This window comes from Chanodichthys erythropterus, chromosome 10, assembly GCF_024489055.1.
Source record: "Chanodichthys erythropterus isolate Z2021 chromosome 10, ASM2448905v1, whole genome shotgun sequence".
NCBI classification, from domain to species: domain Eukaryota; kingdom Metazoa; phylum Chordata; class Actinopteri; order Cypriniformes; family Xenocyprididae; genus Chanodichthys; species Chanodichthys erythropterus.
Window position 1 is genome coordinate 54438509 of NC_090230.1, and position 24424 is coordinate 54462932.

The following is a 24424-nucleotide window of genomic DNA, read 5'->3' on the forward strand; positions in this document are numbered from 1 at the left end:
CAGTTTCGCTGGATGTCAGCCCTATTCCGTTTACTCTCTCAGCGCCTCTATCTCTTTGTTTTCTGCAGGCTGCTTTCTTTTCTGATTACACCCTCCAAAGTTCCGCTCTTCTGCGGCATCTGGTCACTGAGCTTCTCTCTTTCACTTGATCTTTCTGTAAGGAGCATCTCAGCATTCAAAAAGACAAAAACTCAATAGTGTGGATGGCCACTGATCAATTTTACATTCCTTTATAGATGAACAACCAGTAAAAGACTGAATCAATATGGAGGTGTTTTTAAGTGGTTTGGTTAAATTAAAAAACCTAGGAAACATTTGTGAAAGTTTAACAGAGGTTTTCCATCAATAGTTATCATATAGTCTGTCTATCTATCTATCTATCTATCTATCTATCTATCTATCTATCTATCTATCTATCTATCTATCTATCTATCTATCTATCTATCTATCTATCTATCTATCTATCTATCTATCTATCTATCTATCTATCTATCTGTCTGTCTGTCTCTCTGTCTGTCTGTCTGTCTGTTATTTTAACTACACATAATACTGAAAAATAGTTCTTCTGATGTCAAACCGATGGAGACACGTCATATTAAAATTCCCGTTGGTTCATTTGTGAAACAAGCTCAACACATCCCTCTTGTGGTTGTTCACTGTAGGCAAACGTTTAGTGAAAGAAGACATTTGTAGAACTTTGTTTATTTGTTTTGTTGCTTTCTGATCATGACGCTGTGGTTTCAGTTGCTAACACTAAAGACACTGTTATTTATTAATTTCGTCGTTTCTTTCAGACAGTATGTAGCTAATAACTGAAAAGTTTAAGAAATTAGTATTGTTGTGCTCTGGGAACCTGGACCAAACATTTCAAAAACATCACAGCGTCATCTATCTAGAAGCCTAGTGTCAGTGATTTAGTTTAAATCGCTAAAATGGCAGTGGTTCAGACTCGTTCTTTGGTTGCAAAAAAAAAAAAAAAAAAAAACGCGAAAAAGAAAATCACTATAAGCTCCGTTAGCCGAAAAAATCCCAAAATGAACGTCAACATTCTACCCTAAAACATTTAAGCTAGCGAAACATTAATTTCACATTTAACATTCTAAAATGTAACGGTTGAGGTTTAGAAAAGGTAAAACGTTGTAAATAATAGCGAATGTAAACGTTACACTGAACACATAAAGTCACAGTTCGGAGAACAAATCCTCACACGGAAGTTGTAACTCAAACACAGCTAACAGAACACGTTGGCTTCTTCAGGGGGGAACGGAGATTTGAGGGGGAGTGTGAAGTTTAGGGAAGAGCCCTCTTTCCTTCAAGTCAAGCTGCTGACGCGGATGGGACTGTTTGTGCAACGACGCAGCGGACCATCGAAATCTAACCATGTTATCTGGGATTATAACTGTTTGGAGCATTCTTGCGGTGGCACAATGTTACTTTTCAGAGGAAAATTATACCGAAGAGTCAAAGATGCAGCCGCCCACGGTCGTTATAGTTGTAATCGCACGGAACGCCGCACATTCTTTACCATATTACCTCGGAGCTCTCGAGAGATTAAACTATCCCAAAGAGCGCATCTCTATCTGGTAGGTGACTTCCTTCCCTGCAGCTTAATATGGTTGATTATCTTTTTAGCGTTTGTAGATGTCAAAAGGTCACTCTTATTTGCATTTCATCACCTCCTCCCCTTGATTTTTGCAGACTTTCCCCCAAAAGCAGATCCCCTTCCCCCAACTAATAACGTTCTTTATTTATCCACTTTAATACTACATTTATTTTATTTCTAGCGCATAGTATTTCGAAAATAAACTAGGTAAAAAGAATACGCCATATAGTGCATGATTTAACGTTCAAATTAGTTTTAAGTAGTTTATTTTGTGATTTAAATAATCTAGAGAAGGCAGATACTTCATCACAAATGGGATCATTTGTTATAACATGTTAGTTCATGTAGGCTAGTTAATTTGTATTACTCAGTATTTGGATCAATGACAAATTAGAGTGTCCTAGATAAAGAAATGGAAAAATCCATACAGTCATACGGTTTTGAAAAACTACTTTCAACTAAAGTTTAAATTTAATTACTCTTAAAATGTCACGTGGTGTAACTATCAAGTATGAAGTAACACCATATTTCCCTTAAACCTTGAATACATAAATGTTAAATTATTATTTAAAAAGTTTAAATATAAGTTACATATATTTTTAAAGATATATTCATTCATAAATATTACATTTTTGGAGGGAGTTGCACCACATGACATTAACCTGAAGTAACTTTGCCTTGTCATTAAAAGGGCAAATTATCTATATATTAAGAGACTTATTGACACGCAGTCATGAAGGTGATCAGGGGTCCTTGCTATATGTTTTATGTTTTTTATGTTTCTGCATGTTGTTTTCACCACCTGACTTTACTGGTCTTTTGACACTAATGTCTCTAATTACTTGCTGTCTCTCTGTTTATTGTTTCCTGTAGGGCAGCAACAGACCACAACATTGACAACACAACAGCAATCCTGCGAGAATGGCTGACCGTCATGCAAACACAGTATCACTATGTGGAGTGGAGACCTTCAGATAAACCCACGTGAGATGATCATCACACAACATGCACAACTGGCAGATATGCCATCCTGATAAAACCACAATTCTAAAATACTTTTGGATTTTTTTGAAGTTTAGGTACCACCAGTGAAATTTGATTTGATTGCTTGTTTTATCTGCACAGGGCCTATGTGGGTGAGCTGGGGCCCAAGCACTGGACTAATGGCCGCTATGAATATGTTATGAAGCTGAAACAGGCAGCGCTGAACTTTGCCAAGAAACGCTGGGCTGACTACATTCTGGTATGACCCAGTTTAAGCATATACACCCCGATTTTGGATCATGCTGCTTACCCAAATATCTATAATAGGAATATTAAAAAAAATAAAACCAGATCAATATTCTCAAAGGTTCATGGAAGTTCAGTTCTTATTGGAGATCAACAATAACATCATAACATGTAACATACAATCAACAACAGAGTCAATACATAAAATAAATTAGAGCCCCTTCCTTAGTTAACCAGTTGGATCAAGTTGCTTTCACCCTCTATAGTATGCAATATGATATCAATGAGGAAAAAATTATTTGTGTTGTTTTTCCTGCTTAAAATTGGACACTTTAACAATATCAATAAACATTTTCATAATTTTTTTATTTATTTAATTTTTATAAGTTTGTTGCCTCGAGGCAACATTGTACCACAATGGAAAAATTTAAACATTTGGCATTTTCATGTAGAAAAAAGAAATATATTTATTGAAAACATTCATTTCTTTAACTAGACACTTAAACAAACAAATTTATCTAGTTTTTAATGTATTTAAAGTTTCATATTTAATAAAAAGTAACATTTTATATCCAGCTGTTGCCCTCAGGCAACATTGTACCATAGTGGAACACAAGTATTACCAAAACATCATATCTTTATGTTATTATATCAAGTTATCATATTCATCTTCATCCTCATCTCCATCTTCTCTCTCACCCTCAGTCACTCCCTGACAGATTGTCACTATGATTTCATCTTCTTCATTACAGTATGACTCCTCACCCTCACCCTCATCAACTGACTTTGCTACCTGTGTTTTATACCTTTTTGAAGTGCTATAGAAAATGTGCAGATCATAATATATGCAGATATAGTATGTAAATTAGTATTCTTATAAATACATTACAAAATCATGTGAAAATGCCAGCATATTTAGATAATTCTAACTCTTTTCCTTACAAATATGATACATTTGTATTCAAACCTATTACGCCTGTATGGCCATATGCGATTCCATTATGGTACAATGTTGCCTTGAGGCAACACACAGTTTTTTTGTTATTTTCTCTAAAACATTTGATGATATATAATGTAAATTAATTAAAAATACTCATTTTTTGTGGGTGATTAAATGGTTACAAACAAGTGAAAAAAGCACTTTTCAATGGAGAAAATATGGAGTCATGTGATATGTGCACATGTGCTGAAACAGGACACAAAATGGACCCCTGTAGGTCATGTTTTGGTCTTTTTTGCACTTTTATTGATTAGTATTTGAGTTATTCTGTCCTGAGATATGCTTGATCAATCAATTTGTGCTTTATTTTATTAGACCACCGTTTTATCAAACTAAAATAGACCATGTTGCCTGGAGGCAACACCATACCATAGAACATAATGAAGATGCTAGTCTTAGATAAAGCATTAAGTTATAACAACGCTTCAGAGCTGCTACTGTGAAATCCCCGGTCACATTCAATTTCAGTCTGGTCCTAGGAATGTCATCTGACTTGCTGACCTTGCTGGTCCTAGGTGGTTTATGCACTTGAAGAAGTTGCGCTAAATATGGAGATGCTAATTTGTGTAATGCTTTATATTCAAGGATCAATAATTTGAAATAAATTCTAAATTGAACTGGCAACCAATGTAGTAAGGCTAAAATATGCATTACATGCTGTTATTTATGAGTACCTGTCAAAAGATTGGCAGCAGCATTCTGCAATAATTGAAGATGATAACACCCACATTGAATTACGGTAATCCAGTCTTACAGAAAGGAAAGCATGGATATATTGTTTTTCATAATCACTAGAAGACTGGAACGGGTTAACCTTTGCCATTGATCTCAGAAAAAAAACAACACAGAATTAATCTGTTTTTCAAATTTCAGAGAATTATTAAACTATACACCAAGATTCTTTACCATCAATTTACAGAAGGGGGCCAAAATGCCCAGATCTGAGAAACCATCCATGATTTAATTTGATGTAAACAAATTCAGTAGTAAATTTAGCATATATAATGAAAAAAGGATTAGGCCAAGAATAGATCTTTGCGGAGCCCCATACTATACAATGGGAAAAATGTTAACCAAAATTAACTGAAAAAGTCCTGTTAGAGAGGAAGGACTTAAACCATTCAAGAACCATGCCCCAAATTCCCATCATCTTTTCTAGATGAGAGACAAGGATATCATGATCAGTAGTGTCTAACGCTGCGCTGAGGTCTAATAACACTAAAATCACAGAACTGTGCTGTGATTTGCTTTAAATTCCGACTGAAAACCTTCAGATATATCATTTTGGATTAGATAGGCATGCAATTGACTTAACGCCATCTGTTCTATATTTGCTAATATCATGACTATTAAATTATATACAGTATTCAGACACAGACAACATCCTGACCAACCCGGACACCCTGCACCTCCTGATGGCAGAAAATAAGTCTGTTATTGCCCCCATGCTGGACTCACAGTCTGCATACTCCAACTACTGGTGTGGCATCACTCCACAGGTACAGATCCATGAGTTCTCAGCTTGGAAGCGTGTGTTAGTTTGTGTAAATGTGTATGTTCTTAAATTGCAATGAGTGATAGCTAACATTTCATCTTGCAATATGCCACATCAAAAAAGTGGCCTTATCAGCTTCCACTGTTGCTGTATAATATTAATAAGAGCATTGGAGAATCTACTTTAAAACTCTATTTTCTGAATTTATAAGCTACCGGTGATTTAAATTAGTTAAACTACAGTCAAGCTAATACAAAGTAGCTAACTGCAGTGTGTGTGTGTGTGTATGTGTGTGTGTGTACCATTCAAAGGATTGGGGTCACTGTGCTTTTTTTTAAGAAATTGATACTTTTATTCAGTAAGCATGCATTTGTCAAAAATAGCAGTAAATACATTTACAGTATTTCAAAAGTTTTCAATTTCATATATATGCTGTTCTTATGAACTTTCTATTCCTCAAAGAAAAAGAGTATCACAGTTTCCACAGAAAAACATCTGTTTGAATCAAAACAACTCACCCTCATGTTGTTCCAAACCCGCAAGACCTTCGTTCATCTTTGCAACACAAATTAAGATATTTTTGATGACATCTGATGGCTCAGTGAGGCCTCCATTGACAGCAAGAAAATTAGCACTTTTAATGCCCAGAAAGATACTAAAGATGTATTTAAAACAGTTCCTGTGACTACAGTGGTTCAACCTTAATGTTATGAAGTGATGAGAATACTTTTTGTGCACCAAAAAAACAAAACAAAATAACAAACTTTATTCAACAATATCTCCGTGACTTTAACAGTTTTATATGTGATCCGAACCACTTCAAAGCTTCATGAGGCAGTGTTTTTAAATCGCCCATCACTATATATTAGGGATGTAACGATATCAAAATCTCACGATACGATAATACCTCAATATAAAGTCCACTATACGATATTTATTGCGATATTTTAAAAAAAAGCTACATGAAGACTTGGGGAAAAAAGTGCCATAAGTGTTAAACAATGATTGAACATTACAATGATGTACAAATGAACTATGTCATATCCTGTCCTCTTTTCTTTATCCTCTAATCATAACTGTTGCTTAGAGGTATGAGGTATAGTATGAGATGAGTCAAATAACCTAAAACTCGCTTTTATAAAATAAAATAATTGCACCAGCTGGACCTTGACAAAGGTAACATCTATTATTTTTCTAACATTCTCAAGAGTTGTATTTGTTAACATTAGTTAATGCACCGTGAAGTAAAATGAACAAACTATGAACAGCTGTATTTTTTATTAACTAACATTAACAAATACAGTAACAAATGTATTGCTCATGGTTAGTTCATGTTAGTTAATACATTAACTAATGTTAACAAATAAACTGTAAAGTGTTACCACAAATTCAACACAAATAAGATGCTTGAACACACATGTAAGATCCAGACAGCTGAAACAATATTTTTGTAAGTTGATTTTTGTTTCTAAAAGAATGATTCAGTGATACATTTCAACAGTAATTTTTGCCATCTAGTGGCGTAACAATGCAATAGAAACATTCTGTTATGTTCGGTAAAGTACACATCAGCGTATCTGAATAATACACTTTTGTACGCTTATGTGATTAATGGAATATTTATAACAGAAATGATACTGTGTGTTTCACAAGATTGTTTGTGAAGCTATTTATATCTAAACATGACAATTCTCTCTAGATCAACAGCAGCTTGAACGCAGATTTGAATGTCATGATTTTATTTTTGTCAAAGGTTTAATATACACGGGCAAATTGTTGTCATTTAGGAACAGAGCTGGGTAGTAACGGATTACATGTAATCTGGATTATGTAATCAGATTACAAAAATCAAGTACTTGTAATTAGAGTAAATTACTTTTTAAATGCTCGGAAGATGTATCGTTTTATACAGTCTTGTGACCACAATAATATTGAGACAATTTTGCTATCGCGATACCACAATATTGATAATATTGTTACATCCCTACTAGATATTGTTGAATAAAGTCGTTATTTTGTTTTTTTGGCGCATAAAAAGTATTCTCGTCGCTTCATAACATTAAGGTTGTACCACTGTAGTCACATGAACTGTTTTAAATATGATTTAAGCAGCTTTCTGGGCATCTGAAAGTGTTAATTATCTTTCTGGCAATGGAGGCCTCACTGAGCCATCAGATGTCATCAAAAATATCTTAATTTGTGTTGAACAAAGGTCTTACAGGTGAGATGAACAATTTACGGGTGTGGAATGACATGAGGGTGAGTAATTAATGATAGAATTTTCATTTTTGGGTGAAGTAACACTTTAAATCTGGGATTCTTTTTTTTTTGAATAGGTTCATTTACATGAATTGTCCAAACAAACACATTCAAATGAATCAGATTTCTCAATGTTACATATGACAGAGAAGATATTGGCTGTGTGCACAAACAATGTGACCTCAAAGTCCTCAATTCAGTTTAAGTGAGTATGTCCAGAAAAATACAACATCACTTTTGAGGGTGACTGTTCATTGTGGGTCTGTTTAAGTGCTGTTTGCTTTGTTTTTTGTCTATGTTGTTCAGTTTTCTCTCTGTTTCAGGGCTATTATCGTCGTACCGCTGAGTACTTCCCCACAAAGCAACGTCAAAGGCTGGGCTGCTACCCTGTCCCAATGGTCCACTCCACTATCCTGCTGGACCTGCGCAAACAGGGTACCAAAAAAGTGTCCTTTCACCCTCCTCACAAAGACTACTCCTGGCCCTTTGACGACATCATCGTTTTTGCTTTCTCATGCAGAATATCGGGTATGGTGCCCCCTTCTGGATGACTCCGATGTATCTCATTTATCTTATGCAATATGATGAGTTTAACATTTGGATTTAGTTTGGTGGGATGGAAAAAATGTTCTCTGTGTCCAGCTGACTGTAACATTTTGGCAGTCAAATAGCATTGGAAAGAGCTGAGATAGTGAATAAAATTTCAGACAATGTTTATTTATCTTATATAATTCACTTTTATAACCAGAGGTTCAGATGTATCTGTGCAACAAGGAGCGTTATGGGTATCTCAACGTACCTGCAAAGCCTCATCAGACTGTGGAGGATGATCGAATCAATTTTGTCCACCTTTACCTGGAATCTTTGAGTGAGTGACACTGACATTTACATTTTTTTATTTATTAAATTATATTATCAGCTTAAAACTTTTGCGATAACTTGAAAAATGTACATGAATTTCGAATGTTGCATGTCCCCCTTTTTGCTTTAATGATAACAGTACTTATGCAGGCATGCATATCCCTTGTGAAAAAGAAGTGCACTTGTAGAGTGCTTCAAATTTTAAAAATATATTGCACAAACTGTACTTGCAGATAATAAAATATGAAATATATAAAAGGCAGCTTAAGTGTACTTTAAGAGATGCTACACTTTCTGAAAAAATATTTCTAAACACTTAAGTACACTTTTAAAAAGTGCACTTTTCAAATTGAAAATTTTACTTTAAAATATATTTTAAGTCATTATGTTTTAATAATCTTTTGTCATGATTTAAAGAAGTGCACTTATTTTAATGTGTTGACTAACTGTAGTGTGTAATTCAATATTACATTTATAGTTAATATATTTTTAATTGCTACTTCATTATTACAAATGTGTACTTACAAATTTATTTAACATATACACTGCCCTCCAAAAGTTTGGAAACACCCTTTGTTGGAAACAACAAAGTGTGGTTTTGGACGATATCAGCATAAATCCTTATCATTTTTTGGTGCAAATACATTAAAGTAACTTGACATTATCATTGAAGACCAGCAATAATAATTTTCATTTTGATTGTATAATAATGGCAATATATACATATCAAAGTCAGACATGCCCTTTTCCATCTGTGATTACTGGTTTAAACTTGGCCCAGGTTTGTAAAAGATTTTTGGGTCAGCACACCTTAATAGCTTCAACAATTGATTGCCAATTAAGTTTAGAATACAGTGAACCAATTATAACCCAGTTTAGGTCAGATTGCTGCTAATGGTGGATATTTTGATGAATCGAAAATTTTAGTTTTTTTTTCTTTGTATAAACTGTTTATGTAATAAAATATGTTTTCATAGTTTGTGTTGTCCCTTATCAGTGCAAAATTATCACAAATTAAAAAGTATTCATGCCAATATTATCCAAAACCCCACTTTTCTAGGGCGTTTCCAAACTTTTGGAGGGCAGTGTACGTTTGAATAGAAATGTCATTAAAGTATATTTTAGTTTACAATAAACACTTTACCCATATTTCAAAGTCAATAGAAGTAATTATGAAATTACATATAAAGATGTACATATAAAGTGGGTTAAAAAGCACTCTAAAGTTCAGCTAATTGCATTTAATATGAATGTAAAATATAAAACATTTTCATTTAATCATAATTAACATTTAGTTAAGTTTTAGAAAGCATTACATTCAATTCACACTTAAAGGCATAGTTCACCCAAAAATGAAAATTTGCTGTTAATTTACTCACCCTCAGGCCATCCAAGATGACTTATTTTCTTTAGTACAAACCCGATTCCGAAAAAGTTGGGACACTGTACAAATTGTGAATAAAAAAGGAATGCAATCATTTACAAATCTCATACACTTATATTTTATTCACAATAGAATATAGATAACTGTAGTAAGATCAAAGTTCGTCTGGAAGGAAGAGGACGGAGTCTGCGATTGTCTGCTGACTGAGCTTTATTCAACAACTCAAAACTGTTCAACAGAAAGACTGTGCATCGCACAACAACAAAATAAATAATCCACAAAGGGCTTCACTCCAGTCTTGGTATACACAATTCCCAACGGGCTTCACTCCAGTATCGCTGTCGTGACCATCGTCTCAGACAGCAGTTCCCCTCTCTCTCACACACTCCTGCTTCTCGCTGTGTTTTATCCTGTCCCCGTGCCAATTGCTGGAATGAGAAACAGGTGTTCATGATTTACATTTAACCCGCTCACTTACCAGGCCTCTCCTGATGCTTTCTCCTGCTGCAGACCTCGCTGAACCACGCCCCCCTCGCCACAATAACATATCAAATGTTGAAAGTGAGACATTTCGAAATGTCATGCCAAATATTGGCTCATTTTGGATTTCATGAGAGCTACACATTCCAAAAAAGTTGGGACAGGTAGCAATTAGAGGCCGGAAAAGTTAAATGTACATATAAGGAACAGCTGGAGGACCAATTTGCAGCTTATTAGGTCAATTGGCAACATGATTGGGTATAAAAAGAGCCTCTCAGAGTGGCAGTGTCTCTCAGAAGTCAAGATGGGCAGAGAATCACCAATTCCCCCAATGCTGTGGCGAAAAATAGTGGAGCAATATCAGAAAGGAGTTTCTCAGAGAAAAATTGCAAAGAGTTTGAAGTTGTCATCATCTACAGTGCATAATATCATCCAAAGATTCAGAGAATCTGGAACAATCTCTGTGCGTAAGGGTCAAGGCCGGAAAACCATACTGGATGCCCGTGATCTTCGGGCCCTTAGACGGCACTGCATCACATACAGGAATGAGCTCAGGAATACTTCCAGAACGGTGAACACAATCCACCGTGCCATTTGCCGTTGCCTGCTAAAACACTATAGGTCAAAAAAGAAGCCATATCTAAACATGATCCAGAAGCGCAGGCATTTTCTCTAGACCAAGGCTCATTTAAAATGGACCGTGGCAAAGTGGAAAACAGTTCTGTGGTCAGACGAATCAAAATTTGAAGTTCTTTTTGGAAAACTGGGACGCCATGTCATCCGGACTAAAGAGGACTGTAACACAGTTCGTAAATGTGGGAAGAAGGAGGTGGGAACCGGCGAACGTTCAACAAAAGTTTAATTCAAAATAAACAAAGAACAAAACGAAAGTAATGCCGGCAGACCCTCGCGGACGTCTGCCGGCCACACAAACATAATAAAACATAAAATAAAGTCCAGGCCTGGTCCTCTCTGGTCCTTCACTGACGTCGCTCCTCCTTTTATGCCTCCAGAGCTCCTCTGTGAGAGACTCGAGGCCGGCACGCCTCGCAGGTGATGCTCATTATCACTCGCGTCACCGGCCTCGCGCCGTTCCCTCACGGCTCTCGCCCGCCCTGCTCGTCACAAGGACAACCCAAGTTGTTATCAGCGCTCAGTTCAGAAGCCTGCATCTATGATGGTATGGGGTTGCATGAGTGCGTGTGGCATGGGCAGCTTACACATCTGGAAAGGCACCATCAATGCTGAAAAGTATATCCAAGATCTAGAACAACATATGCTCCCATCCAGACGTCGTCTCTTTCCGGGAAGACCTTGCATTTTCCAACATGACAATGCCAGACCACATACTGCATCAATTACAACATCATGGCTACGTAGAAGAAGGATCCGGGTACTGAAATGGCCATCCTGCAGTCCAGATCTTTCAATGTAATCTTAACTGGCAAGTTGGTGATATAGTTGTAGTCGTAGTTATAAAGTAAGATTACAAGAAAAATGTTGCAATTATGAGATTAACAGTCAGTTATGAGAAATATAGTCATGAGAACCTTTTTAAAAACAGACTTTCATAGCTATGACTTCTACAAAACGTAAATGATCACGTAATAAAATAAGAATGTTGCAAAGACCGTCTTGTGTGATTTTCAATGTTGTCTCAGACTTCACTGTATGTAAAGATTGTACTAAACTTGTGCTAATTAGCGATTAGCTCCTTAATCAAAGAGAATCATTGTCAAGGATTTGAGTCCTAATTGAGGTAATTTCTCCCGCAGTCCATGGGCCACCAATGTATGTCTCTCGCAATGTCTACGTTCCTCCCAAACAGTCAGATCTCATGGGTTTTGATGAGGTAAAGTGCATACTCTGTTTTTTTACTATTGTTATGAGCTACGGCAATCACTACATTTGGTGGAACATTTTGCATGTGTGTGTTCTCCTCAGATCTACTTGATAAACCTGCGCAGACGTCCAGATCGCAGGGACAGGATGTTATGGTCGTTGTATGAGCTAGAGATTGATGCTAAAGTTGTGGATGCCATAGATGGAGCGTAAGTATAGATAAACACTCAATAGACATTAGAGCTGCATGAATCTGAATAAATTGAGAATTTGTTAAGATTTGAGAATAAACTCTCAAATGTTCCTCTCAACTGTTCCCATATCGTTGTCATGTAAACGTACCCTGAGTAACACAGAAATAATGATACTGTGTGGTTGACAAGACGAATCGTTGTCATGATCATTTAACAATTAATCATGCAGCTCTAATAGACATTTACTGTTATCTACAGATGATGATCGGGGCAATAATTTAGTGTTTTCCATTGTGTGTGTGCATGCAGTGCTTTGAACAGCAGCGACATTAAGATTCTAGGTGTCGATCTCTTGCCTGGTTACTATGACCCTTTCTCTGGCCGCACGCTGACCAAGGGAGAAGTGGGCTGCTTCCTGAGCCACTACTACATCTGGAAAGAGGTCAGTGGCCCCCCAAACTATTTAAATAAATGCCATTTGGTTTGGTAATTTGTTCAGACATTTGTAAGAATATTTTATTGTACACTACCATTTAAAACAGTGGTCACCAACCTTTTTAAGCCCAAGATCCCTGACCTCGACCTTTTTGAAAGACAAGATCTACTTGATAGAAAATGACAGCCCAGATTGTATTTAGTATTTTTTTTCATGGACAATTTAGATTCTTATTTATTTATTTATTTATTTATTACAAGCAAGTTGGCCGATTCTGATACTGGTTGCAGATATTTATTATTATTATTATAATAAACAAAAATACATAGCAATTTCAAATTAGAGGGAACTATTGCTTTTTAATCCCAATCCAAACGAAGACGTACGCACGTTGCATGAGCAGTTATTTTTTTAGTTGAATTAGATTTAATTTCAAGATTTAAAGCAAAATCAGAACGGTCTGCCTTTATCTTTGTGAAATTATAAATGCTACATACACAAAAAAGCATGAAACAAAAACAGCAGGCTGAATGAGACGCAGATTCACTCTCTGACAGCAGGTGGCGCTTATGGAGCAACAGTCCTTGGTTACCTCTGTAAACAATGCTGAAATGCGCTAATAATTGGCTACTTTATTCTGGGGTAAGAGGAAAATAAAATGCCATTGCCATCGAAATCTTTCTGAAGACTGATCTCCTTTTAGAGATGCATTCATATAAGCCCTCACCCCCAATTCAACATTTATATTTTCTTCCTATATTTCGAGCATCTTGTTTTGGCCTCTTGTTTACGGCCTTTTACAGACTCAGACATTATGTGGGCTATTCACCTTTATCTGTCTGTCCCAGTAGCTCCCGAAAATAACATAAAAATAAATTAAAAAATACAGTACAAAGACTGGAGAAATATAATGTATTTTTGTACTCATATTTCTATTATTTTCGCGAGCTACTGGAACAGTGATAAAGATCGACCAGTCGATCGCGATCGACAGGTTGGCGACCACTGATTTAAAAGTTTGAAGTGGCAAGGATTTTTTAATGCTTTTGAAAAGTCTTATATGATCACCAAGGGTGAATTTATTATTTAATCAAAAATACAGTAAAAACAGAAATATTGTGAAATATTATTACTGTGCAAATGAATATATGTAATTTATTTCTGTGATCAAAGCAGAATTTTCAGCATCATTACTCCAGTCTTCAGTGTCACTTGATCCTTCAGAAATCATTCTAATTTGCTGATTTGATGCTCAAGAAACATTTATTATTATTATTATTATTATCAATGTTGAAAAATGTTTGGCCAAACCATACATTTTTCAGGATTTTTTGATGAATGGACTGTTCAAAAGAACAGCATTTATTTGAAATAGAAATATTTTTAACAGTATAAGAATGTCTTTACTTTACAATTTTGCTTAATTTAATGCATAATTTTTAAAAAAAAATCTTACTGACCCCAAACCTTAATATTAAAATAATCTGTGTATTTAGTATGTCAAAATGATTTGCCTATTTGTCTATTGCTCATAGATGGTAGACATGCAGCTAGACAAGGCGCTGATCTTTGAGGATGACGTGCGTTTCCAAGCCAACTTTAAACGCCGTATGGTGCGGCTGATGGAGGAGGTGGAGCAGGCGGAGCTGGACTGGGACATTATGTGAGTGACACCTGTCTGTCACAGGGTTGTCGTGGTGACTAGAGGAAAACAGAATCAGAATATTGCTTTTGTTGCAGTTATATGGGAAACTTAAATCAAAGTCCCTTTAAGACAAGTCATTTCACTCGGCGGCCATCTTTGAAACACCTCTCAGGCATCCTGGGCATCCATGCAGCTCCTGTCTCTTTGAATGGGGAAACATCAAATTCTCCAAAGCTGTTTGTCAAGCTTTCGATTAAATTTCATATTTGAAATCACCAATGAAATCTGACGACAACTGTCTCATAATTTTTTTCCAAAAGCTCGAATCATGACAAAAAAACCTGTATTTTTTTAGGCTGGATCTAGCTAATGCGCATGCCCAGACCTAAATGCGCCTCTCTTGTGCCTCATTTCGGAGGCGCGAGTCTGACAGTTTCTATAGAAACATAATGGCCGCTGCAGTGATGCGATGACTTTACCAGTCGGCTATTGGCTCTTATTTTGAAGGCAGGACTTATTCCGCCATATTGCGCGTTACACTTTCTCCCATTCAAAACAACTCGAGTGACGCGTCTTGTGTTCTTCTATATAGTCTTTGCTTAAATGCAGCTTTGTCACTTTTTTATGTTTTACAGATATTTTACACACTTGTGTTTTTATGATTGTATAGCATAAGCTTGTCACATCAATGTAAACCTTTTTAAATTCTTAAAGTGCCCCTATTATTATTATTTTTTTTTAATGTAGTGTGAAAAGATAAAAGTGAACGATGAATGAGTTGTGTCCCAAAAGAAAGAAGCGATTCTGAAACGAGTCGTCAATAATTCCAGTCTCACTTTCTGCACAAACCTAAGTAGGTTTGTAATACATTTGCATAATGCCAGCCTATGGTCTCCATTTGTAGTTGTAGCCGAGGCCTGGAAGAGTTTAGTTTGTGTTGTTAACATGTTAAGAAGATGCTGTTTGGTTTCTGCACTGTGAAAGCAAATCCACTTTGTGTTACTTTTCATATCACTGTGTATTCAAGCTCTGAGTAAGCCTCTGGAGCTGAAATTCAGATATGGTTATGGACGTTTAGTTTCCAACATATGCTGTAAGCGGTAGAGCAATCACAACAGATTGAGCCATCTGACCAATCAGAGCAGGGTAGACCAACCAATCACAACACACTGGGCCATTTGACCAATCACAGCAGAGTAGACTCTCAGAAAGGAAGGGTTTAGAGACTGAATCATTGATCAAATTGTTTAGACCATGTTAAAAAAAAGGTGACGTTTCAATATATGAAAAAATGAAGAAAAAAAAATTGACCTTGGATACATGTAAACCTGTTGTAAAAGACTAAAACAAAATAAGAAACCTTTAAAATAGTATAATAGGAGCACTTTAAAATATGGATGTGTAATCCAACTGTACAACTCATGACAGATGATATAGCGCCCCATCAACTGGCTTTGCTGTTGTGGGATCTGTTGCAGATACCTGGGCAGGAAGAAGGTGAACCCTGCAGAGGAAGTTGCAGTGGAGAACGTGAGGAATCTGGTGTACGCTGATTACTCCTACTGGACGCTGTCTTACGCCATCTCTCTCCAGGGAGCTCAGAAGCTCCTTAACGCCGAACCAATATCCAAGATGCTTCCTGTGGATGAGTTTCTACCCATCATGTATGACAAGCACCCAAAGTGAGTTTGCCATTCAAGTCTCCAGAGACTGTGACTAAACATACTTTAAATGTTAAAATGATTTGTGGGGTTGTGTGTTTCTAATTTTAGTTGACAAAGTTTGCGTTCTCACCATAAAGGCATATGCATACTTGGATTTTCTCCTTGATTATATGTTAAACAAGTCTAGTTTATAATGAAATGTCAGTATGCTATTTAAGTTTACAGTCCCCAGAATTTTTTTGGATTTTTTTTTTTTTTTTTTTTGGAAAAGCAGGACTGACTGAAATAGCTCACCACAAATGTGTGCTTTGATTTGGAGAGTTTTATTCTAAAAACTCTCTACGTAGTTTCTTCACTATGTAATTGTACAAGTCATTTGATTTTTATGGACAGAGTGTCAAGATTCAAGCCAAGAAAGAAACTCCAATCTTGAGATCTTGCAATAGCTTTGATTCCTCAGCATGACTGGTTGTTTATGTGCTGTGGATTGGCATGATGCCATCCCTTTTCCTCTGTCCGTTTCCTCTCCTTCTCTGACTTTTTTTCATTTTGCTTGGCACGTCTCGCCTGAAGCGCCTCATCCCCACAGAGACAGATCAGAGCAACATTCTCCTCGCATTTTTCAATCTTTCCACCGATCCGCGGCTCTCCCGACATAAACCGGCGTGCTGCTACTGCCCCGCTGACGGCTAACCCTTTAAACACCCTGCCCTGCCTTCCCCGTTCCACATTCCAGCAAAATTAGCTACTTTAGCCAGCATTTGCCGCTTTGCTCTCCTTCCAGATCTGACAAAGCCACGGGCCGTCTGCCAGCTGGCCCAGGACATGCGTTTTACCCTCAGTAAAGTGAAGTACCTTTACAGTCTTTTGCTGAAAGTAATTGATACTTTATTCATGTATTGGGTAGAGTCAAGCAGCATGAGCCCTAAAGTGATTCGCTATCTGAGTCGGGATCCAAAAGAGACATTAAATAGATGAACCATGACCTCTTTCCTTTGAAAGGTTGTAATGTAATCATCACTAGTACTTTTTTAAAATTGGGATAAAGTAGGACTTTATACATATACACTCCAGTTGATGTATATATAATATAAATATTGTATATAATTTGGATATATTATATTGTATATAATTTGGATATATTATATTATATTCGACTGGACTGTATATATATATATATATAATATACATTCCTATTTTATCCCAAAAAAGTATTAGTATTTTATTATATATATTATAAAGATTTTTATTGCTCATACTTAGAGCTAGGAATAAAATATGGATGTATATTTAGATTAATAAATATTTATTATATAATATACATTTTATATGATTAAATATTAATTATTTTATTACTACTTGTTTTCCTTGTGAATATATTATATTAAATGATATTTTATTTTGTATTGTCTATACTTCAAGTTAGGGATTTATATATATATATATATATATATATATATATATATATATATATATAATATTTGATCTTATTTTATATATTTATATCCTTAACTATAAGCAATATATATATATATATATATATATATATATATATATATATATATATAAAAATAAAATATAAATATATTAAATATATATATATATATATACTCCCGTTTATATTAATGTCACATGAAAAAGTCATCACATGAAAATATTCTTGACCTAATTTCTCTAGCCTGTAATCATAATGAAGAGTTCAGCTACTGAAAACCATTTATTTTGCTGTTTTTCATCTAGTGAGGACTACAAATCCCATTTTCCCAATCGGAATCTGATGGCGTATTCCACACACCCTCTTCTGGTGCAGCCCTGCCATTATGCCGGGGACCCGGAGTGGGTGAGCGACACTGAGACGTCTACGCTGTGGGATGACGACAATGTGCGCACGGACTGGAGGGGGTCCCATAAAACTCTGAAGGGTTCTCAGCCACAAGCTGGTCTACAGAGCGCCACCTACAAGGATGAGTTGTGAAGTACCTGTACAGTCCCAAAGCCACATAAATGGGCATTTTTTTTAAGAGTGGAGGGGTTAGAACGAGTGTGCAGCTCTTTATAAGACAAATGACACTCATCATGGAGACCTCAAAACTGTGGAAGAGACGAGCTCGACCTGGGACTAGTCACTCCACAACAGTCCTTTTTTTTTCTTTTAAATCAGTACTTTTCACTTGTTTGGTTTTCGGGTAAAGATATCTAACAAGATACATTTTCTTGTCAAGTAAAAGAAAAAAGAAATGAATTTGCAAGATATTAAGACATGTTTTCAGATGATACATCTTGAATGAAATTTATTTTATAACTTTATTGTTTTAAGCATAAATCTAACAAAAAAGTATCAAGGTTTATGGCAAAACAAAAGCAACACACAAACAAGCAAACAAATGAGATTTCCCAATGAGAAAGATAAAATTTGAAAATAGAAAATATAGTTTTAACGGAAAACAGGAACCTATAAAAGTAACAGGGTACAATGACTCTTATTTAACCACAATTCAAGAAGGAAAAAAGTTATGTATTTGAAGAGAAGGTTTTTGGCCATTTTTGGAACAAATGAAACTATTGTTTTTAGGCTATTTTTCTCTGTTAACTATATAACAAGGATATTTGTTCATATGGAAGTGGTGTGTTACAAATTTAATTAATGGATTATATTCAAAGTTAAAAAAAGACTGATATGGGACTATCATGCTCAGACAATCAAACAGAGCTTAATGTATTTTTGAAATGGTGTGTGTGGTGAATTTATTTTTATTTTGGTGCATTTTTGCTGTTCATGCTGAATTTTTCTGATCCCATCATAATAATTTGTTCTTATTTATTTCTCTTCCCTGACTCATTCCCTTCTCTAACTCTCCAGAGTGAACAGCAGGACCAAATGAAATGACATGACATTAGTGTGCATGGCAGTTGTGTTAAATTTAGTTGTTTTTGAAATAAAAAAATGTTTTTGAAAAATGACAAAATTGGATGTCAGTCACATACTTCTTGCTTGAACAAGCATTTAAGAAACAGCATTTGATTCTCATAGCCATTTTTGTTGTTGTTGATGTTGTTGTTTTTTGCCGTATAAGAGAAAACTGTTTTTTAATCTACTTCACATGGGTCAATTAAATTGATCAACAGAAATAAATAATGTGAGCAATTATAGCTGTTATTTATAAAAGTAAAATAACTTGTCTCTGAGACAGAGAAAATAAGGAGATACAAGCAGGCGCAGTAAACCCATAACTGGTTCAGACTAGAATAAAATATTAAGGAGTTATTTAATAAGACTAACTTACCTTTACACATTATGGGAGGTGATTTCACTTCAGTTCCAGCAGGGGCACTAATAAGACTTCTTGAAACTGGAGCAAGGCGAATGCTGCACCTCTATCGCCATCTTTTGGTTAGAGTACAAAAGAACATTTAGAAGAGATAAGTTGTTTTCTTTTTCAATTTCAATTTATTTTTATTCACAAAAATATATTTTTTTTTAATAAAAATAGAAACAGTTGTAGATGATGAGGCAGTGTTACTATTGTTGACTTAAACTAAACTAAAACCATAAAACATTTTCATTAATTGAAATAAGATAAACATTAACTGAAATAAAATAAAATACAAAAAAGTGTTTTATTTCAGTTGTCAAGTCAACATTTCTCATTTTTGTTTAAAGCTGAAGTACTAAAATAACTAAAACTTAAAAACTATACAGAGATGTAAAAATAATAATAAATCTGAGTGACCTTTCTGACATTATTCACAAGAGAGAATTCACATTTTGATAAAGATTAATGAGTAAATCCAGTTCCATTCTTTAAACATTATATACAAGACAGGAAATAATCTATACAACATTAAAGGAAATACACAAAAACATACATAAATACATGTTTATTTAAGAATAAATCAACTGCAGCATAGAAGCTGCATTGTTAATGCGTCAAACATTGCAGTACTACTGAATTACTCTTTTATGATATAACTGTGTCTCTCACAGTATCGAGGTGATGATTGTACAGATTGATGCATGATTAATATAGATGACTCCGATATTAGCCAGCAGGGGTCATGTGACCACAGCTCTGGTGTAAGGAGAAGGGTTGGGCCATCCTCAGCTGAAGACATTCCCCTCATGACCCCAGTGAACCCTGTTTCAAAAGAACAGCAAAATGCCATTGCATCTACACTTGCATCTGAGCAGTTCATTCTCAAATTACACAAAATCAATGGCTGTGATTATTGCATGGAAACAGCAGTTTGAAAAGTCTAATCAGATGATTTTGGTCTTCTGTCTGCGTAGTATCTGATACATGTCAAACTGTTGGCTTTGTACGCAATGTTGTAGTGCTCTGATGACATCACATTTTTTGTAGACTAAAATCTGGTACGGACATTTCAAGAAGCAGTTTGCAATGCCATAAATATCATTTTACAATATTTTAAAGTATCTGATCTGAATGAATCAATGGTGTAATATGTGAGCCAGTATAGTGGGTGTCGTCACTGTTATTGATTCATCCAGTGTGTTGTCATATTTCCCTGGGTGAGGGTGGGCCCTTTTAACCTCCTCTGATTGGTTGTCTCAGATAGGGAAGGTTTTGTGAGGTCAGCGACTTAGTGTACATGTGTGTGGCTGAAACAGAGAGTTTTCACGCTCTCAATGTTTTTTTGTGCATGTACAAATAGGTCAGCCAATAATGGTCAAAGTTCATGGAAAACTTGTTATTCTGTCTTAAATGAAAGTTTCTGTCTGTGAAATATAAAAATGGTAAGACACTACATAAAAAAATAAAAACCCTACAGTAAATGCATGGAAGCTCATTTCTGCCGCACAAGAAAAAAAATCATGACATACTAAGTCATAATTATGAGATGAAAAGAAGAAATTATCACATTAAAGTCATCATTATGACATACTCACCCGGTTACACAGGCAAGGCTTAAGATAGTCCTGGACTAAAATGTAAGTTTGAGCTGTTTGAACTAAAAGTAACTGTTTTGTCTCAAGATGCACACCAGTAATGTTTTTTTTTTCTAGTGAACCTTTATAAAAGCTACTTAAATATCCTAACTGAACTAAGGCCAAATCCTGGCTTAGGCTAAGCCTTGTCTGTGAAAACGGGCCACTATGTCAAAGTTATGATTTAAAAAGTAGTAAGTATGACATTAAAAAGACAAAATTGTGACACAAGTGAAAATTCTGATCACGATCACATAAATTGAAATTATGACAGTTGAAATTATGACTTAAAAAGTCAGAATTATGACAAAAAAATATATAATTAAAAATAAAATTTTTAATCTCATTAAGTATGTCATAATTGTGACTTTTTATGTCATAATTATTACTTAGTATGTCATTATTATGACTTTGTCATAATTAAAATTTACAGAAGCATGTTTTTTTTTCTAAAGTGGCTTCTATATAAATGTAAAATTCCTAGAATTATTATTTTTTCATTAAATTCTTCATAATAATCAGATGTCATATGTATATGTGCTTATTTTCATGCATACTGACACCCATTTTATACTGCATATTCATGTTTCATGTTCAGGAATCATATTAGGAGTCCCATTATATTCCTCCTCTAATCCTCATCCATGTTCTCAATATTTTCCAGCAGCAGTGAAGCCTCCTATAATAGTAGAGCAGATGTCTGAGATCAACCTTTCTGCTCTAATTGTGATCTGCTCTGGATAAACTGACAGCTGAGTCTCCACATGCCATTTAGCATGCAAACCGATTATATATATATATATATATATATTTAAATTAATATATTATGTAATAAAAATATTAAATATAATGTACTATTATTATTATAGTTATTTATTTATTATTATATCATTATTTTATTATTATAATATATTAAAATAATAAGAAATAATAAAATGAAAAAAAAATATATATATATATAATATCTTTCTTCCTTTCCACAGCTTCCTTACCACTGGTTCCACCGTCAGACCTAACCTACTACAAATCTGCTGTTGGTGGGTGGAGAGTTTACACTAGGGTTAACATGTCTATCTGGCAGCTTTCAACCAATGGATCTGGACTGCAGGCTATAGGACGTTTAAGCTGCAGTGTGCACTAAACAGTAGGCTACACAACGTCCGTTTTTTTTCTTTACACAGTGGATTTATTCATATGACAGGTATGCGTTTGTTGTGTTGGAGGTCTGAAAAACTTTCAGGCTGTCTTAAAACCTAGTGAGGACATTTTTGCGGCATGCCATTAACATTACATTTCAGCGTCTGATGTGAAGTTAAAATGTATTAGTGTGGCGGCTTGTACTTTTTAATACATTATTTTTGCAGTATATTTCGTAAGATTTACTTGGCAATACGGTCAAGCATTTATTTAAACAGTTCGCGTGCTCGTGGCATGCTGTATAACGTTACTTGTCTGATTGATATAAATATGCAAAGAAGTAGGCTACTTACGACATATGGTTTGCAAATGTACAGTGTTACGTAGACCTGATTACACAGTAAACTCCTGGAAAGCCCCACTAACCTAGCGTTAAGTATAAAAACTGGAGGAAATCAAAAGTAAGTCGCTTTTATAATTTCTCGTCAGAAAGGTCGCAGCTCTGTTTGTCAATAGTGCATCTGCAGTTCTGAAGTTCGCCACCACAGCTGTGTTCGTCCACATGCTCAGTCAGCAAACAGCCATATTTGAGCACCAGTTGCTCTGTTTATGAACATATCTTAACAGCAGTCTCACACTCTTAAAGGAGCAGTTGACAATCAAAGGACTTCTGCTCTTTTACTTAGTTTTATATAGGTGAGCGACGCTAATGTGAAGTTACTACTGTTCGGTGTAAGTATGTGACGGTAATAAGTTAACTTTGCTTTCTGCATGCTGGTTATGGTAGGTTTTGAAGCTGGTATGCTGGTTTGAGCTGGTCCTATGCTGGTCCTAAGCTGGTCCAGGACCATCATAAACCAGCTCAAACCAGCATACCAGCTTCAAAACCAGCATATGCTGTTTTTTTCAGCAGGGAGTTATCTAATGTATGCCCTTCTGATTTACAATGTTGTTATTTGCACGTTGTTATTCTTTATTTAGTTGTCAAGTGGTTGACACTTCACCGTGTTTGAATCGCACAAATGCTTCAGCCTAAAACAAACTTTTGCATTGTTAATGCATTAACTAAAATTAACTGATACTGACAGGGGCGGTTTCTTTATTAGGGCAATAGGGCGACGCACCACCAAAGTGAGAAAGGGACAGATTTTTAATCACATTCAACCACAGAGTTACGCTAGCTGTCACTGCTGGTCTGTTTGTCCTGCCCCTGGATATAGTCCAACGTCATACGTAAGTCATACTTAACCTTAAAGGTGCTAAAGAGGATCTTTTCACCGACTGAGAATCCAAAGACTGTTACTGAGTTTTTGAAATGAGCACATGCGTAAGAACAACCCCCCTCCTGCACAGCTAATTTCAAAGGAACGCCTCCCCAAACTCGTGCACGAGTATTGGAACACGAGTGTTTACCACCAGCATTCGCTATTCGGATTCATTATGTCGGACTCACCGCAGGTAACTCATAATCTGCAATTGTTACTCCTGTCTCCAGACAAAAACATTGCATGCGGCGCCTGTGGAGTGTGGAAAGTTACTGGAGTGCGCAGCCGCGCTCGTCTCTCACAAGGAATGTCATGGCAGTGATTGACAAGCCAGAGGGCCAATCGCGTAAACGATTGGCTGATGTTTTTAAGGCCCTACCTCGTGCACAGATGATGTATATTAATATTATTCCTTTCAGTGCACCTTTTATCAGGTAGTAAAGACAGTTTCAAGTAATATTGCAAAAATGTATGAAACAAAACATCCTCTTTAGCACCTTTAACTTGTGCAGCGGTTGGTGGAAACAAACATACCTCTATTAATATTTTTTTTTAAGCTGGAGTGACATTTAATAAAATCCTCAGTGCATAATTTACATTTCACAGACATATTCTCCATCTGTAAAAGTTAGAAAGTCGAGAATATTTGTATTTTGCAGTCAGGCGTGGACGAGCCTTCAGCAAGCACAAACTTTCGTGAACGAGCACTGCCGCGAGCTGAAGAGACGGAGTTCAATCTGAGTAAAATACATTTTGCTCAAAATATTTGTTGAAAATTTTTGTTGGCGAACATAATTATGTCATATGTAGAATTACAAACCTACAACTAAGTGTATTTGTACGATAGCAGTAACTGTGTAAAGTGACTATTGTAGGTTAATCAAAATAATAATAATTATTAGTCTGCTCTTTTGTTTTTATTTATTTTCATTTTTAGTTGAGTGTATTTAATTTCTGCTTCAAAAAACATTTTGTTTTTAG

General features: G+C 35.5%; 2 protein-coding genes and 1 long non-coding RNA gene across 8 annotated transcripts in view; 2 read left to right on the top strand and 1 right to left on the bottom strand.

Annotated features, from left to right (window-relative positions):
• Window positions 1-1301: 1301 nt before the first annotated feature.
• cercam (cerebral endothelial cell adhesion molecule) lies at window positions 1302-18990 on the top strand. Its single transcript, XM_067398237.1, has 12 exons — window positions 1302-1583; window positions 2477-2587; window positions 2729-2846; window positions 5198-5332; window positions 7911-8115; window positions 8336-8455; window positions 12088-12164; window positions 12257-12363; window positions 12658-12790; window positions 14320-14447; window positions 15908-16111; window positions 17834-18990. Exons 1-12 carry the CDS (start codon window positions 1381-1383, stop codon window positions 18066-18068), a joined length of 1776 nt encoding a protein of 591 aa, XP_067254338.1. The 5' UTR covers window positions 1302-1380; the 3' UTR covers window positions 18069-18990.
• On the bottom strand, window positions 10200-22655 carry LOC137028885 (uncharacterized). Its single transcript, XR_010896211.1, has 3 exons — window positions 22532-22655; window positions 19378-19478; window positions 10200-10260 (listed from the first exon to the last, which is right to left on the bottom strand). It is a non-coding gene; the product is annotated as an uncharacterized lncRNA (long non-coding RNA).
• Window positions 22046-24424, top strand: part of sardh (sarcosine dehydrogenase) — a 67263-nt gene continuing 64884 nt past the window's right edge. The window contains exon 1 of one of the 6 annotated variants that reach the window (XM_067398234.1): window positions 22046-22185. Coding sequence is in view for 1 of the 6 variants with exons in the window: in XM_067398230.1 (XP_067254331.1) it covers window positions 22236-22242 (7 nt within the window). In the remaining 5 variants the exon portion in view is untranslated. Of the gene's footprint in view, window positions 22243-22759; window positions 22911-24424 lie in introns of those variants that run through there. The other 5 variants (XM_067398236.1, XM_067398231.1, XM_067398230.1 and 2 more) reach the window with 5 other exon arrangements.